At 43.4% G+C, this 24,295-nt stretch overlaps 1 protein-coding gene across 1 annotated transcript in view; it reads right to left on the bottom strand.

Annotated features, from left to right (window-relative positions):
• LOC126191160 (protein KRI1 homolog) overlaps positions 1–24,295 on the bottom strand; it is a 101,498-nt gene that overhangs the window by 68,421 nt on the left and 8,782 nt on the right. The window contains exons 2-3 of the mRNA XM_049931932.1: positions 9,345–9,647; positions 2,177–2,355 (exon numbers count right to left, since the gene is read on the bottom strand). Coding sequence (XP_049787889.1) covers positions 2,177–2,355; positions 9,345–9,647 — 482 coding nt within the window. The remainder of the gene's footprint in view (positions 1–2,176; positions 2,356–9,344; positions 9,648–24,295) is intronic.

Here is a 24,295-nt window from a genome sequence, read left to right as displayed (position 1 = left end):
CCATCCTGAACTTGCAGTAAAATCATCCTCACATTCCTTTAACTCATTTCTAAAAAATACAGCTTTTTCTTAGAGAATAGGCTGTAAAATTGGATTTCCTTTTTGTCTTTGTTGAGTAAACTAAACAAAAAGGCTTCTCATTTTTTCATACTCAGATTTCTTCATTGTCTTCCATTCAAATGACGAAACAGAACACTTGTTTGATGAAAACTTCTCAATTTTGTCTCTGTTTCTATGCCAATCTCCAGCTATCACTTCACCAACTTCATACTCAACACCAAGTTTTTTAATATTTCTCCTTTGTTTCATCTTTTCGAAGTCTCCAGTTTCATATTCAACGGCACAAATTTTCTCCTTCTCCTAGCACTCATTGTAACGTAAGAATTAAAACATTACAAAACACAGTTGCATATGTACAGTACACTGTACAAACACACAACAGTTTAAAATAAGTGACGCACGTGGGCTCACTACATTACAGATGTTACTACACAACCAACTACAGTACGTACAACAACGTCAGCTAATGTTGTAAAATGTGTATTGGACTGTTACTGGTGCTGAGTAGGCACAACATTAGGGGTAACAATAAAGATGGTATGCACTGTACAACTGACTGTCAGTTGTTCCCAGTTAGTGCATAAAATGTAGTTGCGGACAATATATGAAAATGAGTTTTTATTCTAGTTTTATGTAAAATTTTAATTATCTTAAGACCAGCTCGAACTACACGGTACCTCGAAACATTGGGGCTTGAATTACCGGAGCTCACTATACTATTATTGTCTTCTTTTCTTCTTCAACACTGTTTCTGCATACTTTTTTTTGCAAGGACACTATTCTATTTATGATATTTTTAATGGAGGGATAATCAATCAGTGCTTCAAAACTTAAATCACTGGTGCAGCTTCCCATTGTCAATCATAATTGAATATAATAGTTATTTATGATTAATCAATTATTTTTCTTGTTTTATTCACAAACTTGCCACACTCAGAATCAGTTGCAAAAACTACTCATTTTCTATTAGTTTAGTTGCATGGCACAAGTTTGACAGCGTGCGATCCACCCCAATGAACAAGCATTAGTCAGGGTCGTGCATTTGGCCAACCTCCATAAGCAGATAATTGTTCGCTTTGTTGGCCAAAGCACTCAGGTAAAATTAACTGAGCATGCCTGTATTCAGTGTGTCAATGCAGGCCACCAAAAATAATGAAGGTGACTGTGATATTGATCATAATTACCATTGCTAACTTGCAAGTGTCTCTGTCTATTATGCTGAGTGTCTAATTTGTGACACTATCTATTGACCTACTCTGTCAGAAACCGAAATACACTAGCTGAGCCCCTGTAGCTCCATGTGCCTGACATTTGTCACATAGGAGGCACCATTAGACCTCAGTCAGGTTGTTTATAATTCAAGTATACCTGCAGGATTTATGTTTTAAGGAGTTCTTGACTTCAGATTTTTTTTATAATTACTGCTCTCATGGTCTTCCACAATTTGATTACCTAATCCAATTGCAATTCTTCATTTAGCACTGAAGATCAGGGTATACTCTGCAGTGCTGTTGCTAAAGAATGTCTATGTGGATACCATCACAGCCAGGTGTTTTCACTTTCATTAACTTAGCCAGCTTCACCCTTAACTCATCTTGCACTTAGGAATAAAACACAGTATTGGTGTTATAATCCTGGTCTGATGAGGCCGCAATCTGTGTATGTATGTGTAAATGTGCAGCTGGGTCATCATCGAGGAAGAGTTGATGAAGCGGATACTTAAGGCTTTCATGACTATGATGCTGAAATAGCCGATGGGTTATTTCACTGTTTAAATGACACCATCTTCAGACTACATGGATGTGTCTTAAACATCAGTTTTTCACAATGAACATGTTTCACCCCAAATTCTATTTTCAGCTATAATGACAAAATATAGATATGAAAATCTAGCCTAGAGCCCTCATTTTCCAAACACATGGGTTTCACAGTGTCATAGTAAAGAGGGATCTCATAATTGTCAATGTAATACACATATAGAAAAAGCCTGAAGTCAAGACAATATTTTGTCAATAATGAATAAAAATAAAAAATACATTATTAAACTACAGGTTTCAGCTACTAAAACAATTCAAATTTATATTTACAAAAAGGAAATTAGAACAACGTGACATACAAGTTCTTCTTTTGTTTTTTTCCTTTGTTGAAATAGTCCTCCCCAGCTTCCCTTATCTTCATCTTCATCGGTACCTTCAAGAGCATTTTTAAAACTTTCCTTAATGGCTTTCTGCTCCTCAATTAATGTGGGAGACTCAGGTCGTAAGGCCTTTTTACTTTCAGAAGATGAATCCTCCTCTGTAATTAGAGATGGGTACCAATATTACATTATTTCCAAGGCAAATGAAACTTTAAGAGTAGAATTACACATATTGAAATAATTGATTTTAAACACAGTTAACCACAGTGAAAAATCCACACTAACCTCACATTCATTAATCAGAGACAGTACTCAGTTCTAGGAAATGCAAACAATCATTTAGCTGGCACCAGAAAAAAGTAACAGGATGAACCCACCATTCTAACAAGTCAATCCTCTTGAGGTTATTTTATCCAGTAACTACCATTCCTGATTTCCTACACATTCGTTCTGTCCATTGCATTCCTTTATTAGCAGCAATCTTATAAATCAGTTCACATTATCCACATAAAAGTGCCAGAACACATATATGACATTATCTTCTGTAACAAGGCAATGATATTCACCAATTCCTTGTTGTTTTTGAAACACATACATTCAAGACTGAGACAAGAAATCAGCTCAGTATTTATCAACTGCCAGCAGAAAAAGCAGCCATCTAGGATAACCACTGTGTCAAATTTCTACCCTTACTCTGTCTAAAGAATAAATACATTAATACATTTTCAGTATACAACATAGACTCTAATTAGTTCCAGGAAATTACAGAATAAAAACTGAACATCAGTTATGAATTACCCCAATGATTACTGAAGTGTGATATGACACTTTTATGAAATGACATGTCCCACTCCCAGGCTTCCGTGAAGACAGAAGATGTTTGTGACATTCCATAGTAAGTGTTGGGACATCCCACTGCGAATTGAATCAATATGACAGATAGCAGAGAGTCTTGAACCCATCACATTAACAAGGCAGGATAGCAAGTAAGCGTCTCTACCTTCTGTGTTTTTCCCTTAACACGAATTTTTTAACACGAACTCCTGATTTTTTTGGTCCCTTCGAATTCATGTTAACAAAGTTTTACTGTATTTCCATATGGCTTCAGGGCTCCATTTCCTGTGTGTGATCTGTAAGACTCTAACATTTGACATCAGTATCTTTCTTTAATAAGATTTTTTTCAGTTGCCTTTTCTTGATGTTTGCTGAGGTGGATCAGCTAGTCAGTTTTATCCAGCTGTCTTCCAGAAATCTTCACAGAACTTCTCCTTGTGTGCAGGTGGATGCTGAAAGAGAGCGTTATTTGTCCTCCAAGCTACTTGAGTAATGCAAACAACTGAATTTTAAAATTTCTGTATTCACATTTACTTTTACAACAACACAATCTCATATACTAAGTGGGTTGACAGATCATCTTATACATAGGCCTATGTGGTTTGTGCAAAAGCAAGAGAAGTAGTAGTACCTTACATACACCAACTGAAAAGTCATTTGACACAGTGTCCATTACGGGCATTACCCTTCTTGTTTTTCTCCTTGTCTTTCGAAAACCTTAAAAGTGTCATGTCAAGGAACAACCAGCCTCATACAGCAGGTGGAGACACTCATTCACCGTCTTGTATTGTACAAGTAATGGGTTCAAACTGTTCTTCCAGCTGCACTTATTGTAATAATATCTTCCACACCAAACTTCTTTATTACTACACATCATGAACATCTTTCGTCATCACACTTCAATATGCTACAAGTGAGTGGTTGCCTTCCCCTTATTTTATGTACTGATATGTATACTGTATTAACAATAAACTATCACTATATTGCTTAATGCTATTAAAACATTAAGCACCAGTGTCCTATTTTGAGGACAGAGCACATATTTATTTATAAATACACAATAAATTATTAATTTGCAACTATTACTGTTCTATGTCATTTGTTGATGCTTTTTTATAACAACTGTATGCTTAAAGGAAATTAAAAGCAATAAATCCTACCATTAATTGATTATTGAATACTAAGGCACACTTTTCATTCTTACAGGTATTTACTTTATAGACAACTTAGTAATATTTGAAATATGTAGCAAAGATATTTTTGTGATTATTTATAGTCAACAATGTGTCTTTTAAACTACTTGCATTGTTAGCTCAATTGGAGTTATATTAATTGTTTTCCATTGTTATAAAATTTGGTGTACTCGAAATAGGACACTGGAACTTGGTGTTATCATTTCAGTTATTTGTATGAATATGTTACCCATTAGTAAATAATACAGTTCCAGATGGACAGAGATATTTACACATTCCCTTTTCTGTACTTTGTGCTAATGTATTATTCTTTCATTTCACTTTATTTTATTACATTTTATTTCATTTCATTTTATATAGATTATAATGGCCTTCAGACGAGATAGATACCTCACTAACGAAGAAATAATAAACAGTGGCGCATTCTATAATGCGGTGTCAGATGATCAAGACCATATTGATATCACAGTATGTCCTCCTGAAGTAGACTGTATGACCGACGATGAAGAAGGTCCAGACGATGTTAATGGAACCGTGGAAGTCTCAGATGTGCCAGGGGCTATTGAATTACATTATGTTGCATCAGAGAATAACGAAGAAACTGTATGTAAAACTTCACTGCCAAGTACATCCCAAGTTTTCAGAAGTAAATTGAAGAACAGACGTCTTACTGTAAGAAAAGCAATTGGAGAAAGACACCTCCAGTTTATACAAATCTGTGTCAAACTAGTGAACATGACATCAGCACAATGAGAGAGGAATTGAAGGAACAACTTTCTTCCTCGACTCCGAAGGATATACACTCCTGGAAATGGAAAAAAGAACACATTGACACCGGTGTGTCAGACCCACCATACTTGCTCCGGACACTGCGAGAGGGCTGTACAAGCAATGATCACACGCACGGCACAGCGGACACACCAGGAACCGCGGTGTTGGCTGTCGAATGGCGCTAGCTGCGCAGCGTTTGTGCACCGCCGCCGTCAGTGTCAACCAGTTTGCCGTGGCATACGGAGCTCCATCGCAGTCTTTAACACTGGTAGCATGCCGCGACAGCGTGGACGTGAACCGTATGTGCAGTTGACGGACTTTGAGCGAGGGCGTATAGTGGGCATGCGGGGAGGCCGGGTGGACGTACCGCCGAATTGCTCAACACGTGGGGAGTGAGGTCTCCACAGTACATCGATGTTGTCGCCAGTGGTCGGCGGAAGGTGCACGTGCCCGTCGACCTGGGACCGGACCGCAGTGACGCACGGATGCACGCCAAGACCGTAGGATCCTACGCAGTGCCGTAGGGGACCGCACCGCCACTTCCCAGCAAATTAGGGACACTGTTGCTCCTGGGGTATCGGCGAGGACCATTCGCAACCGTCTCCATGAAGCTGGGCTACGGTCCCGCACACCGTTAGGCCGTCTTCCACTCACGCCCCAACATCGTGCAGCCCGCCTCCAGTGGTGTCGCGACAGGCGTGAATGGAGGGACGAATGGAGACGTGTCGTCTTCAGAGATGAGAGTCGCTTCTGCCTTGGTTCCAATGATGGTCGTATGCGTGTTTGGCGCTGTGCAGGTGAGCGCCACAATCAGGACTGCATACGACCGAGGCACACAGGGCCAACACCCGGCATCATGGTGTGGGGAGCGATCTTCTACACAGGCCGTACACCACTGGTGATCGTCGAGGGGACACTGAATAGTGCACGGTACATCCAAACCGTCATCGAACCCATCGTTCTACCATTCCTAGACCGGCAAGGGAACTTGCTGTTCCAACAGGACAATGCACGTCCGCATGTATCCCGTGCCACCCAACGTGCTCTAGAAGGTGTAAGTCAACTACCCTGGCCAGCAAGATCTCCGGATCTGTCCCCCATTGATCATGTTTGGGACTGGATGAAGCGTCGTCTCACGCGGTCTGCACGTCCAGCACGAACGCTGGTCCAACTGAGGCGCCAGGTGGAAATGGCATGGCAAGCCGTTCCACAGGACTACATCCAGCATCTCTACGATCGTCTCCATGGGAGAATAGCAGCCTGCATTGCTGCGAAAGGTGGATATACACTGTACTAGTGCCGACATTGTGCATGCTCTGTTGCCTGTGTCTATGTGCCTGTGGTTCTGTCAGTGTGATCATGTGATGTATCTAACCCCAGGAATGTGTCAATAAAGTTTCCCCTTCCTGGGACAATGAATTCACGGTGTTCTTATTTCAATTTCCAGGAGTGTATTTCAAGAACTGATGAACGAAAACATATATGAGTTCATAGTGAAAGAAACTGTGAGATATGCAGTAAATATGAAGAATATGCAGGATTTTATCCTCACAGTTGAAGAAGTGAAGGTCTTTGTCGGATTTCTTCTTTTTGCTGGCTACCACAAGTTCCCTGCTGAGAAGTTATATTGGTCTGAAGATGAAGATGTTTGCATACCAATTATAAAGACAGCTATGTCAAGGAATAAATATCAGAAATTGAAAACATTGCTTCATTTTCAAGATAATGACTTAGTCAATGAAAACAAACACGATCGCGGATTCAAAATTAGACCTCTCTTGAAAATGATAAATGAATATTTTCAAAAATTTGGAATATTGGAGGAAAATTTGTCCATTGATGAAATGATAGTCAAATACTATGGATGAAGTGGGCTGAAACAGTTTATCCGAGGCAAGCCTATTAGATTTGGCTAGAAGTTGTGGTCTCTTTGTGGAGCAAGTGGCTACTGTTTCAAATTTGATTTATACTGTGGAAAGGATCCAGAGGATACTGCAAAGGATGACCTACTATTGGGATCAAGAGCAGTCCTAAGCATGCTGGACTGCACTGAAAAACCCGAGAATCATTGTGTGTACTTTGACAATTTCTTCACTAGCAGAGATCTTCTGATTCATCTGAGAAATTTGGGTTTTCGAGAAACTGGGACTGTCAGAGAGAATCGAGTTGGTGACTGTCCACTACTGAGCATCAACGAACTGAAAAAGACAGTTCGAGGAAACTATGACTACCAGTTCGACAGGAATGGTGAAGTCTTATTTGTTCGATGGCACGACAACAGATGTGTTACAATTGGTACACATTTTGACAAAACTTGAACCTTTGGGAGCAGCTACGTGGTACAGTAGACAAACAAGTAAGAAGACACAAGTGCAACAACCTGCGTTTTGAAGTCATATAATGCGTACATGGGAGGTGTTGACCACCATGACTGGTTAGTTGGAATATATGCAATGGTAATTAGAGGGAAAAAATGGTACTGGGTCCTATTTACACGTGTTCTGGAAATGGCCCTTGTAAATGCCTGGCTCTTCTACAGAATAGTACATGGGAAAAATGCACTGGATTTATTGGATTTCAGACGTGCTGTTACAGTTACATACCTGAAATTGGACACTGGAAGACCGAATATTGGACGTCCAATGGAATACCCATCAAGTCAGTTGCGAGTGATACTAGACATCAGGTTTGATGGAATTGGTCATATGATTGACAAAAGAAGCACGCAAAGAAGATGTGTAAGAGCTAAACGCAATGCGAAACCAAAAACATATTGTGTTGTTAAATGCTGTGTAATACTGTGTGTGAAGTGTTTTGTACCATTTCACTAGAAATAAATAGTTAAGACTTGAATACAGTTTAGTATGCTATACGATACTGTTAGACCCCAGCTTCCTATTTTGTGGATGGCCATTATATCAGCATGTATAAATATTCTTTGGTTACTTTTGTACTTATTGTGGTTCATACAGTATGTACATTAAAATTAAGGAATAAAAAATTGAATTTAAAAAAAAATTAATTTGGGACTTAGTGGGTTAATGCTTATGCCAACTAAATTTAATCAAGTAAGTTAGATAGAATTTTGCTGTTTCCTTTAAAAAAGAAACTGTGGTTACCTCAGTTGTACTAGATTGCTTATATATGTGTGTTACTTGTATCTTAAAACAAAAATAGCAGTTTTCAAAGGTAATACTTACCCACATCTGCAAATACTGGGTCCTATTTAATTTCAGATCATTTGTCATGCAGCTTTACAATGAACACTTGCTATGCAGCATCAATAATACTGCATTCAGTTCAGACTCTCTCTGTGTGTGTGTGTGTGTGTGTGTGTGTGTGTGTGTGTGTGTGTGTCTGTCAGAGATGTGGCAAGTTCAAATGCTGAACTACGAAAGAGCATATGGAACCTGATGTAAAAACAACTGATGAGGTATGATCCTTTTGGACACATTGAAATAGTGTTCCAGTCAGACTCTAAATTTTAATCTTCAAGAAGTTTCTTATCTGAGAAACTTTTCTATAAAGTGAATGATTAATTTTACAGGTGACGAAGCAATTTATTTCTTCATGTGTAGGCTGTGCACAAAAGGTCTCAAAGTTCAACAGTGCAAAATAGGGCACTGTGTTGATTTAAACTGATGGCTTTAAATGTAATATGAGGGACAGTCAAATGAAAATGAGGTAGATGGGAAAAATTAAGTAGACTACTTATTATTTAAAAAGTAATCAACATAACTGTTAACATATTTATCCCTCTATGAGACAAGATGGTCAATACCTTCATGGAAAACTGTTTGCTGTTGCCTACAGAACCATGATTGTACCCAGGTGGATGCCTCTTCTTCTGAAACAAACTGACGGCCATGAAAGTCTTTCTTCAGGGCTCCAAAAATATGGAAATCACACAGGGAGAGATTGAGATTATATGGAGGATGGGCAAGTCTACATGTCAACAAGGCCATTTCGACTACGCGGAGAAGCCCTTACAGACCATCAGACCATCCATACAGTCCTGATCTCCCCCCATGTGATTTGCATATTTTTGGGGTCCTGAAAAAAGGCATTCATGGCCTTTAATTTGCTTTGGACTAAGAAATGCATGCCTGAGCATGAACACGCTACCACAGGCAACTGCACACATTTTACCATGAGGGCATTGAGTGTCTTGTCTTAAAGTGGAAAAAATGTAGTAATAGTTACAGGTTACTTTTGAAATAAACAGTTTCATTACCTTTTTTTTTCCTCTGTCTCATTTTCATTTGACTGCCTATTATAATTTTTGAGTGGAAATTCAATTAATATTATTTTAAATGGTAAAACCAATTACAGTTACTCGAAAATCATACCATCATCAGTCAGTTTCCCTCCTTTCTCAGTTATAATCTTTCTCTCATAATCTCTGAGAAACAATGGCTTCTCTTCCTTTTCTTTTTTAGTTGTAATTGAACTGAGCTGGCTGGAGATAACTTCATTATTAAAAAAATTGATGTTTGGGTCATAAATCCGAGGGTCCTTCTTTTTCAAACATGACAGTGTTTTAAAAAAGCTTTTTTCAATTTCTTTTGTTAACTGCTCTGCATTTTCATCTTCTCCTTCTGAAGAACTTGAGCTGTCTTCTGCATCATCATCAGCAGCATATCGATCCTTTACTGAAAATAAAAATAATGGTATAGGGTTTACTGTTTCACTGGTGACAATGTCATTACAGGTGGAACAGAAACTTGGTGTTGCAGAGGATGTGGAAGGAAATAGTGCTCTCTTCAAAGGTACTATCCTGGCACCTGGCTTAGCAAATACAGGGTAACGGAAAATTTAAATATGTATAGCCAGATCCAAATTGCACTTTGCTCATTTTGAATGTGCCTCCACTGTCTCCTCTATAGCAGAACGTCAACAGGAAAATAAAAATATAGAATGTGCAAACAGAAACATTAAATTGCCTTGTTAAAACTTCCATGAAAATACAAAATAATCTGAAATATTTATAATCATTGATCTTCTTAACTTTTCTTGTTGCAAACTATTTTGGTAAAAAAGTATAAAAGTCACAATGATTTGTTCTATATCACAGGATTTTTTTCTGTATGTCTGAAGGACAAAGATAATTATTTGTTTCAGTAAATGAATTTTATTTTGACAATAGAAGACAAATTATTAATGCAGAAGACATATACGTCACAATGAAAAGTAAAGTCAATTGACATGGTCCACACAATTACAATTTATGATGCAAATGATTCATGGAACATGAAACTAACTGAAATGGTCAAAATAGACAGCATGTGGTAAAAGAAACTGGCTTATCTAAGATTCATGAATAGTTAACCAGACTGACTTTTACTTAAAACTTACTAAAAACTGCATCTTGACTGTGGCTTACATCTACAACTTGACTTAAGCAAATGATGTCCTCAAAGATATTTTTCTTCATGCTTCCTAACTCAAATATAATTTGCATTACTTATTTAACAGTACAAAATATAGTTCTGTATGTACAGACCTACTACTTTCATAACTAAGATTGAAAAATCAACAACACAAGGAAAAGATAGATTGCTGTCGACCATAAAGTTGACACACTGAGTTGCAGACAGGCAGAATGAAAAGATACTTACACATAAGCTTTTGGCCAAAGCTTTCTTCAGAAAGGGAAACATACACACATTCATTCACAAAAGCAACCACACCTCACACACACGACTGGCATCTTTGGCAGCTCAGATTGGAATGCAACTGTGTCGTAGAGCAGAAGCAGCAATGTGCAGGGGGCAGGAAAGGGATAGCGGGATGTAGGGGGGGGGGGGGGGGGGAGCACTGTTGGCGCAGCTTGCAGGGACTAGCCTGCCTGCAAGTGCAGTGTCAGGAGGCTGTGGAAGAGGGAGGGGGGAGGGGGGGGGGAGTGAAAAAGGAGAGGAGCAAGGAAGGGAAAAGACAGGCAGGTAAGTTGGCAGAGGACGGCGCACACAGAGGGACTGGGGGTGAGAACAGGGAGGAGGTGAATGGACGGGAGGGGAGGGGGGGTGTTAAGAGTTTAGGGATAGTGGTTTACTGCAGGTTGAGGCTGGGATAATTTCAAGAGCAGAGAATGCATTATAAGGATAACTCCTATCTGAGCAGTTCAGAAAAGCTGGTTGTGAAGGGGGGCGATCCATATGGCTTGGATAGTGAAGCAGCCATTGAAATCAAGCATGCTATGTTCAGCTGCATGGTGTGCCACAGCATGGTCTACTTTGCTCTTGGCCACAGTTTGGCGGTGGCCGTTCATCCTGGTGAATAAATGGTTGGTAGTCATACCAATATAAAAAGCGGGGCAATGAATGCGGGAGGAGGAGAGCTCCTGAACACTTACTGCGATGGCTTGGAGCCCGTGTGTTGGGGGACAGCAAACTCACTGTGCCCTGACCGCATTAAGCCCAAATGAGGCAACAATCAAATCAGTGTACAATGGCAGCAGCCGTGGAAGTCCTGTGCTTCAACTGGGTGATACATTTCTATTTCTTGAGAGGGATGTATGCCTGCAGTGCCTTGTATGTCATAAACTATTCAATTCTGCTACGAAGTACAACATATGGCATCATTAGACATCTTCAAGCAGTGCTTTATGAGCAGATAGAAAGCAAAGCATGCAAAGAGCTAGCAGCCAGACTTCAGAACGATATATCAGAAGACCTAAGTTTAAAAAAGTACACTTAAGGCAGCAGTTATAGAAATATGCAGCATAGTTCACGTACTGCAATGCATTTATACTTTTATGGTGAATGACATTGAAGAAAATGAACTGAAGCAGCAGTTCAAGCAAGCTACAAAGTTACTCACATTATAGCGACAAGTGGCAAGTCATTTTCTGAGGGAACTTCTGTAAAATCGTGCACAATAGCAGTTGCACAATATTCGTTTCCAAGGGAGCTGCAGGCTTGAAGCGAACAGTATCTCATCAAATCATGGATGTTGCAGCGAAATTAGACACACAACTCAGGAGAAATCCAAGAGCTTTGTCAAATTTTCACTAACACTTGACGAAAGCACAGATATGTGCGACCGATCTCAACTGAAAATGTTTGTGTGTGGTGTCGATACGGAGCTCCAAGTAACTCTTGGAGCTGGTACTTCTTGATTACACCTCAACTGGACTTGATATTTTTCAAGCTTTTTGTGAATCAGTGAACAATATGAATTTGCCTTGGGATCAGCTCCATTCTGTAGCTGCAGACAATGCACCACACAAGATCGAGCATCATCAAGGTTTCACTTCTAGTTTAAAACAAGCTTGAGAAGAAACTCAGGAAAGATATTTTGACTGTTCATTGTTTCACTCACCAGGAGGCACTATATGCTGAAGCAGTGGAAACAGGTGTTAACATCAAAGTTTTGGTCAAATTTGTGAATTTTGTGCAGCATCACAATGTAAATCATCATCAATTCAAAGGACTCCCGAAAGATATGGAAGCAGGGTATCGGGAAAAACTTTACCAAAGCACATTTCCTTGACTTAGTCAGGGAAAAGTTCTTGATCCTTTCCTTGCCATCCATGAGGAAATATCTCTCTTTCGCAAAATGAAAGTGGAAGAAACACGTCTGAAAGATTTAAAACGGACATCAGACCTAGTGTTCTTAGCTGACATAACAATGCATCTGAATAATTTAAATCTGACATTTCAAGGCACAGAGCAGCTAATAGTTGACATGCATGCACAACTCAGAGCATTCATAGAAAAGTTACGCTTGTTTGAGAGGCAGATGGGTGATGGAATTTTAACATTCTTCAATCATCTTGCTTCTTTAAAACTACCTGAAAGTATCAGTTTTGGTCATTATCAAGCCAAGCTAAAGTGGCTGATCATCTCTTTTTAAACACAGTTCAGAGAGCTCACCATTTTTTAAATGGAAATGAAATTGTTCAGTTCTCCTTTCTCAGCTTCACCCAATGATTTGCCAAAATCACTCCAGCTAGCAGTTACTGAGCAGCCAAATTCAATTTTGCTGAAAGACAGAAACTACAACACACTTAATTTGTCATGGTGGCATCGTTCATTACATAAAATAAAAAATTTCACAAACTCCACAAAAATGCCTCATTGATCACGTGCATGTTTGGATCTACATAATCTTGTGAGCAGCTTTCCGCAGCAATGAAAAAAATAAAAACCAAAGAATGACCTTTTCTTCAGGGCAAGACACTGACAGCCATTTTCAATACTAATGCTACGAACAGTTTGACTCCCGATATTTCCTCTCCTGATATAAAACAAGTCTAATTTCAGACACCCAATAAATGTATGCAATTACATTTAACACACTTATTTCTTACCTGTTTCTTTAACTTCCTATTACCCCGAGGTATCATGTCACTATATCACAGCTGCTAAGAGCAACGTTGGCGAGCTTGTAAGTTGCTGCAAGCAGATCAAAAGGCCTACCATGCCATGTGCTGCTGGGCTATTTGTTGACAGTTAGTCACAATGCTCCACACAGCAGGGAGTGCTCCGCAGCTCAGCAAGGCACTCATGAGCTGGAACAGCCTGACAAGGATATAGTGGAGATTGCGTGGGCAATGGAACACCACTTTAGGCAGAGAGATGGGAAGGATCTTGGATGCAATGTCCTTCATTTCAGAGCATGTTGACAGATAATCACAGTCCTGGCGAAGGATACGGCTCAGTCAGGGTGATACTGGATATCGAAGGGGCCACTTCTTTGTAGCTGGTTCTTGGAGGTGGTGGGAGGATTAGGGATGTGATGGGAAATGGCAAGGGAGATCTGTCTCCAAACTAGTTCTGGGGGATAGTGCATGTCTGTGAAGGCCTTGGTACTCTTAAGACCCCCAGAATACTGGGCGAAGCAGTTGAATGCTGGGTGAGGCACTTGAATACTGGGTGAGGCAGGCTCTATAGGAAGGATTTTTTGGTGTGGAAGGAATGATAGCTTCTGAAATGAAAGTACTGTTGGTAATTGGTGAGTTTAATGTGGATAGAGGTGTGGATGGAGCCACCAGAGAGAAGGGGGTCAACATCCGTGATGGTGACATGCAGGTTGAGGAGCACCAGATGAAGCAAATGGTTTTTTTTTTTTTTTTTTTTTTTTTTTTTTTTTTGTGGTTTTAGGGCGCACGACTTCAACAGTCATTAGCGCCCAGACTACGTTAGGAATGCACCGCGAGTCACAAGTTTAAAACAGCAACGAAATGGAAAACACGATAAAAGACAGACTGAGGCATAGGATTAAAAAAAGAAAACAGCATAATCAAATGTCCTTAGAGAGGATTGTAAAATTGATAAAATGAAGAACGCGAGCAGCTGCTCGTGGGTCATCCGCTAAAATGGCTTCTAGAGTACATGGCAGGCCAAGATCAAGACGCAGTGTGTTAAAATCCGGACAGGATGTTAAAATGTGGCGGACCGTCAGCAATTGCCCACATGGACAGAACAGCGCCGGCGCAGCCGTCAGCAGATGGCGATGGCTGAACCGGCAGTGTCCAATTCGTAACCGGGCCAAAACTACCTCCTCCTGCCGAGAATGGCGTGAGGAGGACGTCCAAGCCACGGGAAGAGGTTTCAAGGCCCGAAGCTTGTTGTCTGTAAGTGCAGCCCAATCGGCATGCCACAGCGATAAAATGCGCCGACAAATGACCCTGCTACAATCTGACGAAGGGACACAACAAGAAGCTGTCCGAGGCTGGAGGACCGCAGCCTTGGCCGCGGCATCTGCAGCTTCGTTCCCAGGGATACCGACATGGCCAGGAACCCACATAAAGCTAACCGGAGAACCGACGTCCACCAGCTGCTGAAGAGAGCGTTGGATCCAGTGCACGAAAGGGTGAACCGGGTACGGATCACTGAGGCTCTGGATAGCGCTCAGGGAATCGGAGCAGATGACATATGCAGAATGTCGGTGGCGGCAGATGTAAAGAACAGCCTGGTAGAGGGCAAAGAGCTCAGCTGTGAAGACCGAATAATGGCCATGGAGCCGGTATTTGAAACTTTGTGCCCCGACAATAAAAGAACACCCGACCCCGTCATTGGTCTTAGAGCCATCTGTATAAATGAAGGTCATATTAATGAACTTCGAACGAAGTTCGACAAAACGGGAGTGGTAGACTGAACCGGGGGTAACCTCCTTCGGGAGCGAGCAGAGGTCAAGGTGGACGCGAACCTGAGCTTGGAGCCAAGGTGGCGGGTGGCTCTCGCCCACTCGAAAGGTTGCAGGGAGTGAAAAATTAAGGTGGTGAAGGAGGCGACGAAAGCGAACTCCAGGGGGTAGCAGGGCAGCGACATACAACCCGTATTGACGGTCGAGAGAGTCATCAAAAAAGGAACGATAAGACGGGTGGTCGGGCATTGCCAGTAGCCGACAGGCATACCGACAAAGCAGTATATCGCGCGGGTAGGTGAGTGGCAACTCACCAGCGTCAGCATGAAGACTCTCGACGGGACTAGTATAAAACGCTCTGATCGCAAGTCGTAAACCCCGATGTTGTATGGAGTTGAGGCAGCGTAAGATGGATGGCCGTGCAGAGGAGTATACGAAGCTCCCATAATCCAGCTTGGAGCGGACGATCGACCGATATAGGCGAAGTAGGACGGTTCGATCCGCTCCCCACGACATACCACTGAGAACACGGAGGACATTTAGAGAACGGGTACAACGGGCAGCCAAATATGACACATGTGGAGACCAACTAAGTTTCCTGTCAAATGTAAGACCTAAAAATTTTGTTGTCTCCACGAATGGGAGAGCAACGGGACCGAGTCGTAAGGACGGTGGGAGAAACTCTTTGTAGCGCCAGAAGTTAATACAGACCGTCTTCTCGGCAGAAAAACGGAAGCCATTGGCGACACTCCAGGAGTAAAGACGGTCAAGAGAACGCTGAAGACAGCACTCCAGGAAACACGTACACTGCGCGCTGCAATAGATGGTAAAATCGTCCACGAAAAGGGAGCCTGATGCATCAGCTGGGAGGCAATCCATTATTGGATTGATCGCTATGGCGAAGAGAGCGACGCTCAAAACTGAGCCCTGTGGCACCCCATTCTCCTGGCGAAAGGTGTCTGACAGGACAGAACCCACACATACCCTGAACTGTCGATCCATTAAAAAGGAACGAATAAAAAAGGGAGGCGACCGCGAAGGCCCCATGTATGGATGGTGCGGAGAATGCCAGCCCTCCAACAGGTGTCGTAAGCCTTCTCCAAATCAAAGAACACAGCCGCGGTCGGGCGCTTCCGCAAGAAGTTATTCATAATGAAGGTCGACAAGGTAACCAGATGGTCAACAGCAGAGCGGCGCCTACGAAATCCACATTGGACATTGGTAAGTAGGCGTCGAGACTCGAGCAGCCAAACCTATCGAGAGTTAACCATTCGCTCCATCACTTTACAGACACAGCTGGTAAGCGAGATGGGTCGATAACTGGAAGGCAAGTGCTTGTCCTTCCCCGGCTTAGGAATCAGGACAACAATAGAGTCGCGCCAGCATGCGGGAACATGTCCCTCAATCCAGATGCGATTGTAAGTACGAAGAAGAAAACCTTTACCCGCAGGAGAAAGGTTCTTCAGCATCTGAATATGAATAGAATCAGGCCCTGGAGCGGAGGACCGTGATCGGCCAAGTGCGTTTTCGAGTTCCCGCATGGTGAATGGGGCATTATAACTTTCACGATTCGAGGAGCGGAAGTTAGGTGGCCTAGCCTCCTCTGCCTGTTTGTGGGGGAGGAAGGCAGGGTGGTAATGAGCGGAGCTCGAAACCTCTGCGAAAAAGCGGCCGAAGGCATTGGAGACAGCCTCAGGGGCCACAAGGACGTCATTCGCGACCGTCAAGCCAGAAACTGGTGAGTGGACCTTAGTGCCAGATAGCCGGCGCAGGCTACCCCAGACAACAGAAGAAGGAGTAAAACTGTTGAAGGTGCTTGTGAAAGCAGCCCAGCTGGCTTTATTGCTTTCTTTAATAATACGACGACACTGTGCACATAATCGTTTATAATTGATACAATTCGCCACAGTAGGGTGGCGTTTAAAGGTGCGTAAAGCACGTCGACAAGCACGTAAAGCGTCTCTACATGCTGCGGTCCACCAGGGGACCGGTACGCGACGTGGAGAAGAAGTAGGGTGAGGGATGGAATATTCAGCAGCAGTGAGAATGACTTCCGTGAGATGTGCGACCTGACGATCGCAGCTTGTGAAGGTTTGATCCTGAAAGGTCGCTCTGGAAGAGAAGAGCCCCCAGTCTGCTTTGGAGATGGTCCAACTAGATGAGCACGGAGAGGGGGTATGCTGCAGGAGATGGATAACACACGGGAAGTGGTCGCTCGCATATATATCAGCAAGTGCATACCACTCAAACCGGCGTGCAAGTTGAGGAGTACATATAGAGAGGTCTAAATGGGAATAGGTGTGAGATGTGTCCAAAAGAAAAGTAGGGGCGCCAGTATTGAGGCAGACAAGATTGAGCTGGTTGAAAAGGTCTGCTAACAGGGAGCCCCTCAGGCAGGATGCTGGAGAGCCCCAAAGGGGATGGTGGGCATTGAAGTCTCCAGTTAACAAAAATGGTGCAGGTAGCTGAGCAATAAGTTGCATCATGTCTGCCCTGGTAACGGCAGACGACGATGGAGTGTAAATGGTACAAATGGAAAATGTAAAAGTGGGGAGAGTAATGCGGATGGCAACTGCCTGCAGGCCGGTGTGCAACGGGATGGGATCGTAGTAAATATCATCCCGGACCAGCAACATAACCCCTCCATGAGCCGGGATACCTACCACAGGGGGTAGGTCAAAACGCACAGAGGTGTAGTGTGCCAAGGCAATTTGATCGCATGGGCGTAGCTTCGTTTCCTGGAGGGCTACGACGAGCGGACGGTGCAAGCAGAGCAGCAACTTCAAGTCCTCTCAGTTGGAGCGAATGCTGCGAATATTCCAGTGAATAAGTGCCATCATAAGAAGAAAAGGAAGATGAAAGAAGGGGTCACCTCGAAGGCGGCTGAGGGCCTGGCTTCGAGCGAGCACTGCCGCCGCTATCAGTAGGCGGACAGTCATCGTCCATTGGGTCTATAGGTTCATCGGCCATCTTGGGAAGATGACCGGGAGGGGAAGCTTCCGCCGCCGGTGAACGGCCAGATGTTTGGCTACCAGCGGTGCGGCCAGGCGAAATGGATGACAGCCTGGGGCGGCAACCGCTGGGTGGCGCAGGAGAAGAAATGCGCTGTGGCGGAGAAGGAGAACTGTGCTTCCTATGAGCCTTCTTGGAAGGTTGTTTGGTGGAAGTACCGGTCGAAGGCTGGGAGGTCGAGGTACGTAGGAAGTCTGCACGGGATGGTTCCTTCTTGAAGGCCCGTGCATCTGACTTCGGGGTCTTCGTCTTAGCAGAAGCTGATGAAGGGGCTGGTGTCTGTGGGGTGATGGGAGGAAGAGGAGACGTCGACCGCGCGATCTTAGCACTGGCCGAACGGACGACCGTGTTGCTGAAGGTCAGATCGCATGTCTGGGTTGCCACCTCCCTGGTAGTCCGAGGAGAGGCGAGGACAGTACTGTATTTCCCCGCTGGGAGCAGTGTGGGCTTCCTACTAGCCAATAGCTTGCGAGCAGCCGAGGTGGACACTTTCTCTTTGACCCGAATTTCTTGGATACAGCGTTCTTCCTTATAGACAGGACAGTCGCGGAAGGATGCGGCATGGTCACCCTGACAGTTCACACAACGAGGAGATGGAGGTGGACAGTCACCCTCATGGGCATCCCTGCCACAAGTGACACATTTAGCCGCATTGGAACAAGACTGTCGAGTGTGATTGAAACGCTGACACTGGTAGCAGCGCGTAGGTGTCGGGACATAGGAGCGAACAGAAATAACCTCGTAGCCCGCCTTGATGCGCGATGGCAGCTTAACACTATCAAAGGTCAAGAAAAGTGTCCAGGTCGGTACAAGGTCACTGTTGACCTTTTTCATGACCCTATGGACAGCCGTCACGCCCTGCTCAGCGAGGAAAGATTGAATCTCCTCGTCAGTCAATCCGTCGAGGGATCTAGTATAGACCACACCACGAGACGAATTCAAAGTTCGGTGAGCCTCCACCCGGACAGGGAACGTGTACAGGAGTGTGGCCTGAAGCAGTTTTTGTGCCTGAAAGGCACTCTCAGTTTCTAGTAGTAAGGTACCGTTACGCAACCTGGTACAAGATTTGACAGATCCGGCTATGGCATCTACGCCCTTCTGGATAACGAAAGGGTTGACAGAGGAAAAATCCTTGCCGTCCTCAGATCAAGAAACGACGAGGAACTGTGGGGCAGGCGGTAGTACTTTTGTAACTGGTGGCTGGTCATGTTTCTGTTTTTGGGCAGAAGTCGAGAGAGATGGAGTGAAATCCATTGCGGAGGAATCCCCCATGATTGCCAGCGTCTCCGATGGCGCGCTCCTTCCTTGTGGGGACCCTCTCAGAGGGCACTCCTGCCTTAGGTGAATGTTTACACCTCAGGTCACACCACCCGAGAAACAGACGGAGGGACCAATCGGCATGGTCAGAAGGTATCAGCTCAGGCAATCACCCCTCCCAGGGCCTGGCCTTTATCAGGGGGTACGTGCATGCCTTACATGTCTACCCAGGGTGGGGAATTACGCGTTACCCCGTCACCGGCTACGCGTGCGAACGCGTGGGTCGGCCTTCAGGCGTGCACAGGGAGGAAGGAAGAAGAGGAAAAAGAAGAGAGAGAGGGAGAGAGAGGACAGACCGCTCAAACGCCGAGGCAGAGACCAGAGAAGGCAAGGAGAAGAAGGCAATGAGAAGGCAAGGAGAAGAAGGCAATGAGAAGGCAAGGAGAAGAAGGCAATGAGAAGGCAAGGAGAAGAAGGCAATGAGAAGGCAAGGAGAAGAAGGCAATGTGAAGGCAAGGAGAAGAAGGCAATGTGAAGGCAAGGAGAAGAAGGCAATGTGAAGGCAAGGAGAAGAAGACAAGGGAAAGAGTAAGGAAGACAGTGAGGTGGAGAAGAGCAAAGAAAGGAACCAACCAAAGGAAGGAAGAAACGAGAAGTGAAAAAGCAAAATGACCGCAAATAGAGGTCGTGGAACCGTCCGTCTCCGGACGCAGGCGCTAACTACCCCCTTGAGGGGGAGGGATCCTTTTCGTCACCTCTTACGACAGGCAGGAATACCTCGGGCCTATTCTAATCCCCGGACCCGCAGGGGGGGGGGGGGGGGGGGGGGGGGGTGAAGCAAATGGGATAGATGCTGAGGTTGTGAAGGAATGAAGGTAAGATGTCTTGGCCCTGATCACCACTGAACCTAAACCAGACCAGGGGATTGGCGTTTTGGGACACTAGGAAGGTTTCCTCCAGACAGCCCATAAACAGGTTGGCACAGGAGGGTGCTTTGCAGGTTCCCAAGGCTGCATCATTGATTTGTTTGTACACCTTCCCTTCAAAGGAGAAAGAGCTGTGAGTTAGGACAAAGTTAGTAAGGTGTGTGAGGAATGAGGTAGTGTGTCTGGAGTCTGAAGGATGTTGGGAAAGGTAGTGTGCAACAGTGATAAGAGAATGGGCATGACAAACGTCAGTGTATAGGGAAGTGGCATCAACAGTGACAAGTAGGGATCCAGGACATAAAGGGGTGGGGATTTTGAAGAGTCAGTGAAGGAAGTGGTTCATATCTTTGATGTGGGAGGCTAGAATACAGACAATTGGTTGGAGGTGTTGGTCAATGAGGGGCAAAAATGGGTGTCCAGGATTATAGGGCTTGCGGATTTTGGAGAGCATGTAGAAGGTGGGTGTGTAGGATGTCATAGGAGGCGGGAAATGGATTCAAGAAAGAGGCTCTGAGAATGGCCTACAGCTTAAACAGGGGTCGGAGGTTATGGTGAACTTCTGGGATGAGATCACTCTGGCAGAGTTTATAGGTGGAGAAGTAAGCCAAAAGCACAGACATTCCGCAAGGTAGTTATTGTGATTCAAACCACAGTGATGGAACCCTTGTCTACAGGTAGCATGATTAGATCAGGATTTGTGTTGAGGTTGTGTATGCCTTTTCTTTCTTCTGCTGAAAAGGTTGCTGTTCTGAGAAGGGGATCTGGGAAGGATGGTGAGGCCAAGCTGGAGGTAAGGAATTCCTGGAAGTTGACCAGGGGATGATCAGGTGGGAGCAGGAGATCAGACGGAGGATTACTGTTAGATGGTAGTATGAACTGGTAGAGGCAGGGTTCAATGTTGGGATTGGATTGGCTTTGATTGGAAGGATTGGCGGCAACAAAGTGTTTCCACTGTAGGGATCGGGAGAAGGAGAGTAGATTTTTGATAAGTCCAGCATGGTTAAATTTGGTTGTAGGGCTGAAGCTGAAGCTTTTGGATAGAATTGAAACTTCTGTGTGGCTGAGGATTTTAGTAACAACAGTGTTACTGGAACGTTTTGCTCTGGAGTTGGTGGGGTGCTGGTGGGGTGTTTTGGGGGGATGTTGCGATTTGAAAAGGTCATCTAGACAGTGTCTGGCTGCTTTGAGGGGTTGACAAGGAGGAAAACTCTGGGTACAACAAAAACACCAAAAAATCCCTCCCATCCAGCCTGACCACTCGGGTACAGGATTTATGCAATGACAAAAACTCCCTTGCCCAGTATGCTGTGAATCTCACCAATGTCTTCACATACAGGCACTAACTGCCAGACCTGCTCTCATGGCATTTCCTCTCACACCCCCAGGAACCAGCTAGGAGTGGCCCTTCTTCACCCAGTACCACCCCAGACTGGGACAACTGAAACATATCCTTCGTCACAGCCTTCATTACCTATCATCATGCCCTGAAATGAGGGTCATCCTACCCGAGATCCTTCCCATCTCCCCCTAAATTGGTGTTCTGTGCCCACCCAACCTCCATAATATCCCAGTCGAGCCCGATGCCAATCGCAATCCCAACCCCTTACCAGAGGAATCGTATCCCTGTAGAAGATGCAGGTCAAGACCTACCCAATCCAGCCCAACAGCACTTCCTATTCCAGTCTTGCCTCAGGCTTATCCTACCCCATCAGAGACCAAACCACTCATGAAAGAAGCCATGTCATATACCAGGTCTCCTGCATTCATTAGATGGCTTTTTATATTGGTAAGACTGTCAACCAGCTATCCAACACAATGAAGGGCCACGGCCAAACTGTGGACAAGAGAAAAGTCGACCACCCTGTGTCACAACATGCATCTCAACATAACAAGCTTGATATCAATGGCCTGCTTCACTACCCAAGCCATCTGGAACTCCCATTGACCACTAGTTTTTCTCAACTGGTCAGATGGGAGTTATCCTTAAAACACACACTCTGCTCCTCAAATTATCTCAGCCTCAAGCTACAGTCACCTCCGGTTCGCAAACCCTGTAACCAACACTTCCCACCCCCTCTGTCCTATCACCTCCTCCCTATTCTTGTCTCCCACCCTCTGCCAACATACCTGCCCATCTTTCTCCTTCCCTGCTCCTCTCCTTTGTCATTTCTCATTTCCCTTGCCCCTCCCAACATTGTGCCTATTGGCAGTCTAGCCCCTGCACACTATGCCAGACAGTGCTCTTCTCCTCCTCATGCATAGCCTGCTATCCCTTTCCCTTCCCTGTCCCCACCAGATTGCTGTTGCTGGTTTATGTGACAGCTGCAATCTGGTCCGAGCTGCTGGACATCATGTCGTGTGCGTGAGGTGTGTTTGCTTCTTTGAATGGAAGTGTGTGTGTGTGTGTGTGTGTGTGTGTGTGTGTGTGTGTGTGTGTGTGTGTGCTTTCCTAACAAGGACTTTCCCTTATACTGTTGAAGACTGAAATAATCATTTTCAGACCTCCTTTCTAGTGGCTACTACTTAAGATACAGGACAAGAAAATTCCAATATTTCTTGGTGAAAATCCAGTCATCATTGCCAAATAAGTACAAATTCTGGTTGACATAGTCCAGAACAATCAGGCGCAAAATTTGTTTTAAAGGACGTAGCCTGCTTCATAAAATATTGCATTATAATATATTATCTATATTGTAAAAAAAAAAAAAGTCTTTCAATTAATTCATACCAAAAGTGCTGTTTATTTACTGGCTGACATGTATCAGTGATAAAGTGATACATATGGGAACTACTCATATAGGCCTATTTGAATTAAGGAGATGTTTGTAGTGAACAGTTCTATTTATATCACCACACTTACATGGATCTCAGATCTGCATTAACTGATGTCACAACTGTACTTACAGCATAGTGTATTATGGTAAGTTAGTCAGTTTCATGTTCCATGGACCATTTGAATGATAAGTCAAAATTATGTAGCATGAGTAATTTTGTATTCACATCATAAATTAATTTGTGAATATGGCTACATGCTGAACATTTATAAAGTTTTTTGTTCCTTTAAAAAAAAAAATACAGATGTAAGTTAGTAATTCCAGCCACCACCTTCACACATTACAGTAATAGAAAGTAGAAGGATCCGTCAAGGATAAACTCTTTCAGTTTGTTTTCAAATTTTATTTTCATATATGGTCAAGGCTCCAGTTTTAGCCACTACTGCACTTATGGCCAGTTTAATGCTATTAGAGAATTTTTAAGCTTCTTTTGAATACCAGTCAATCTTAAAATATTTTATTGCAAACATAATGAAATGTGCTATCAGTTAGATATATAAGTATTTCTTTGGTTGCTCTTGTTTGGAATCACAATTTTGTGAAAAGTTCTGTGTCGAAGAAGTTGACTTTCATGGAGTTTTTCTTTCAGCACGGCATATCTGATTTTCATATTTGACATGTTTTATATAAAACGTCAGTAGAAACTTAATGTGTTGGGAGGTATGGATAAGTATTATAGTTTTATTTTTTGCAAGTTAAATATGGTACAACCCATGAACATAGCATCAAACTTCTCTGGCCATTAACATATCCATATTTAGTCTTGGTTACCTGCTATGGCCATTCTTGTGGTCATACGTAGGGACGTATATGGATACGGTCTTAGCCACTTTTAAAATTTTTTTACTAAACATCCATAACACAGCCTTGGTCTGCATTCTAACTAGGCTAATTTTAGTTAAGTAAATTTATTTAAAATATTTCTGGTATTCTTTATATAAAGCTAGACCTGATTAATGGTCTCACCTGAGCATCTCATATTAATTTATCTATCCTTGTAACACAGTAAAATATGCAAAATAAATTGTGAAGATGTAACCTTTTTTATTTTTAACTCAAGGTTTTTGAGTCAACCTAAGAATAAGAGATTTCAGTATTCCCACCAAAGTTAAAAATGCATTGGAGGCTATTCTTGAGGGAATGAAGGTTGATACTGCAAGCAAGTTGTACAGTGCTCCAAGA

This window comes from Schistocerca cancellata, chromosome 6, assembly GCF_023864275.1.
Source record: "Schistocerca cancellata isolate TAMUIC-IGC-003103 chromosome 6, iqSchCanc2.1, whole genome shotgun sequence".
Lineage (NCBI taxonomy): Eukaryota > Metazoa > Arthropoda > Insecta > Orthoptera > Acrididae > Schistocerca > Schistocerca cancellata.
The sequence above is the reverse complement of the archived record's forward strand: the minus strand, read 5'-3'. Positions and strand labels throughout refer to the sequence as shown.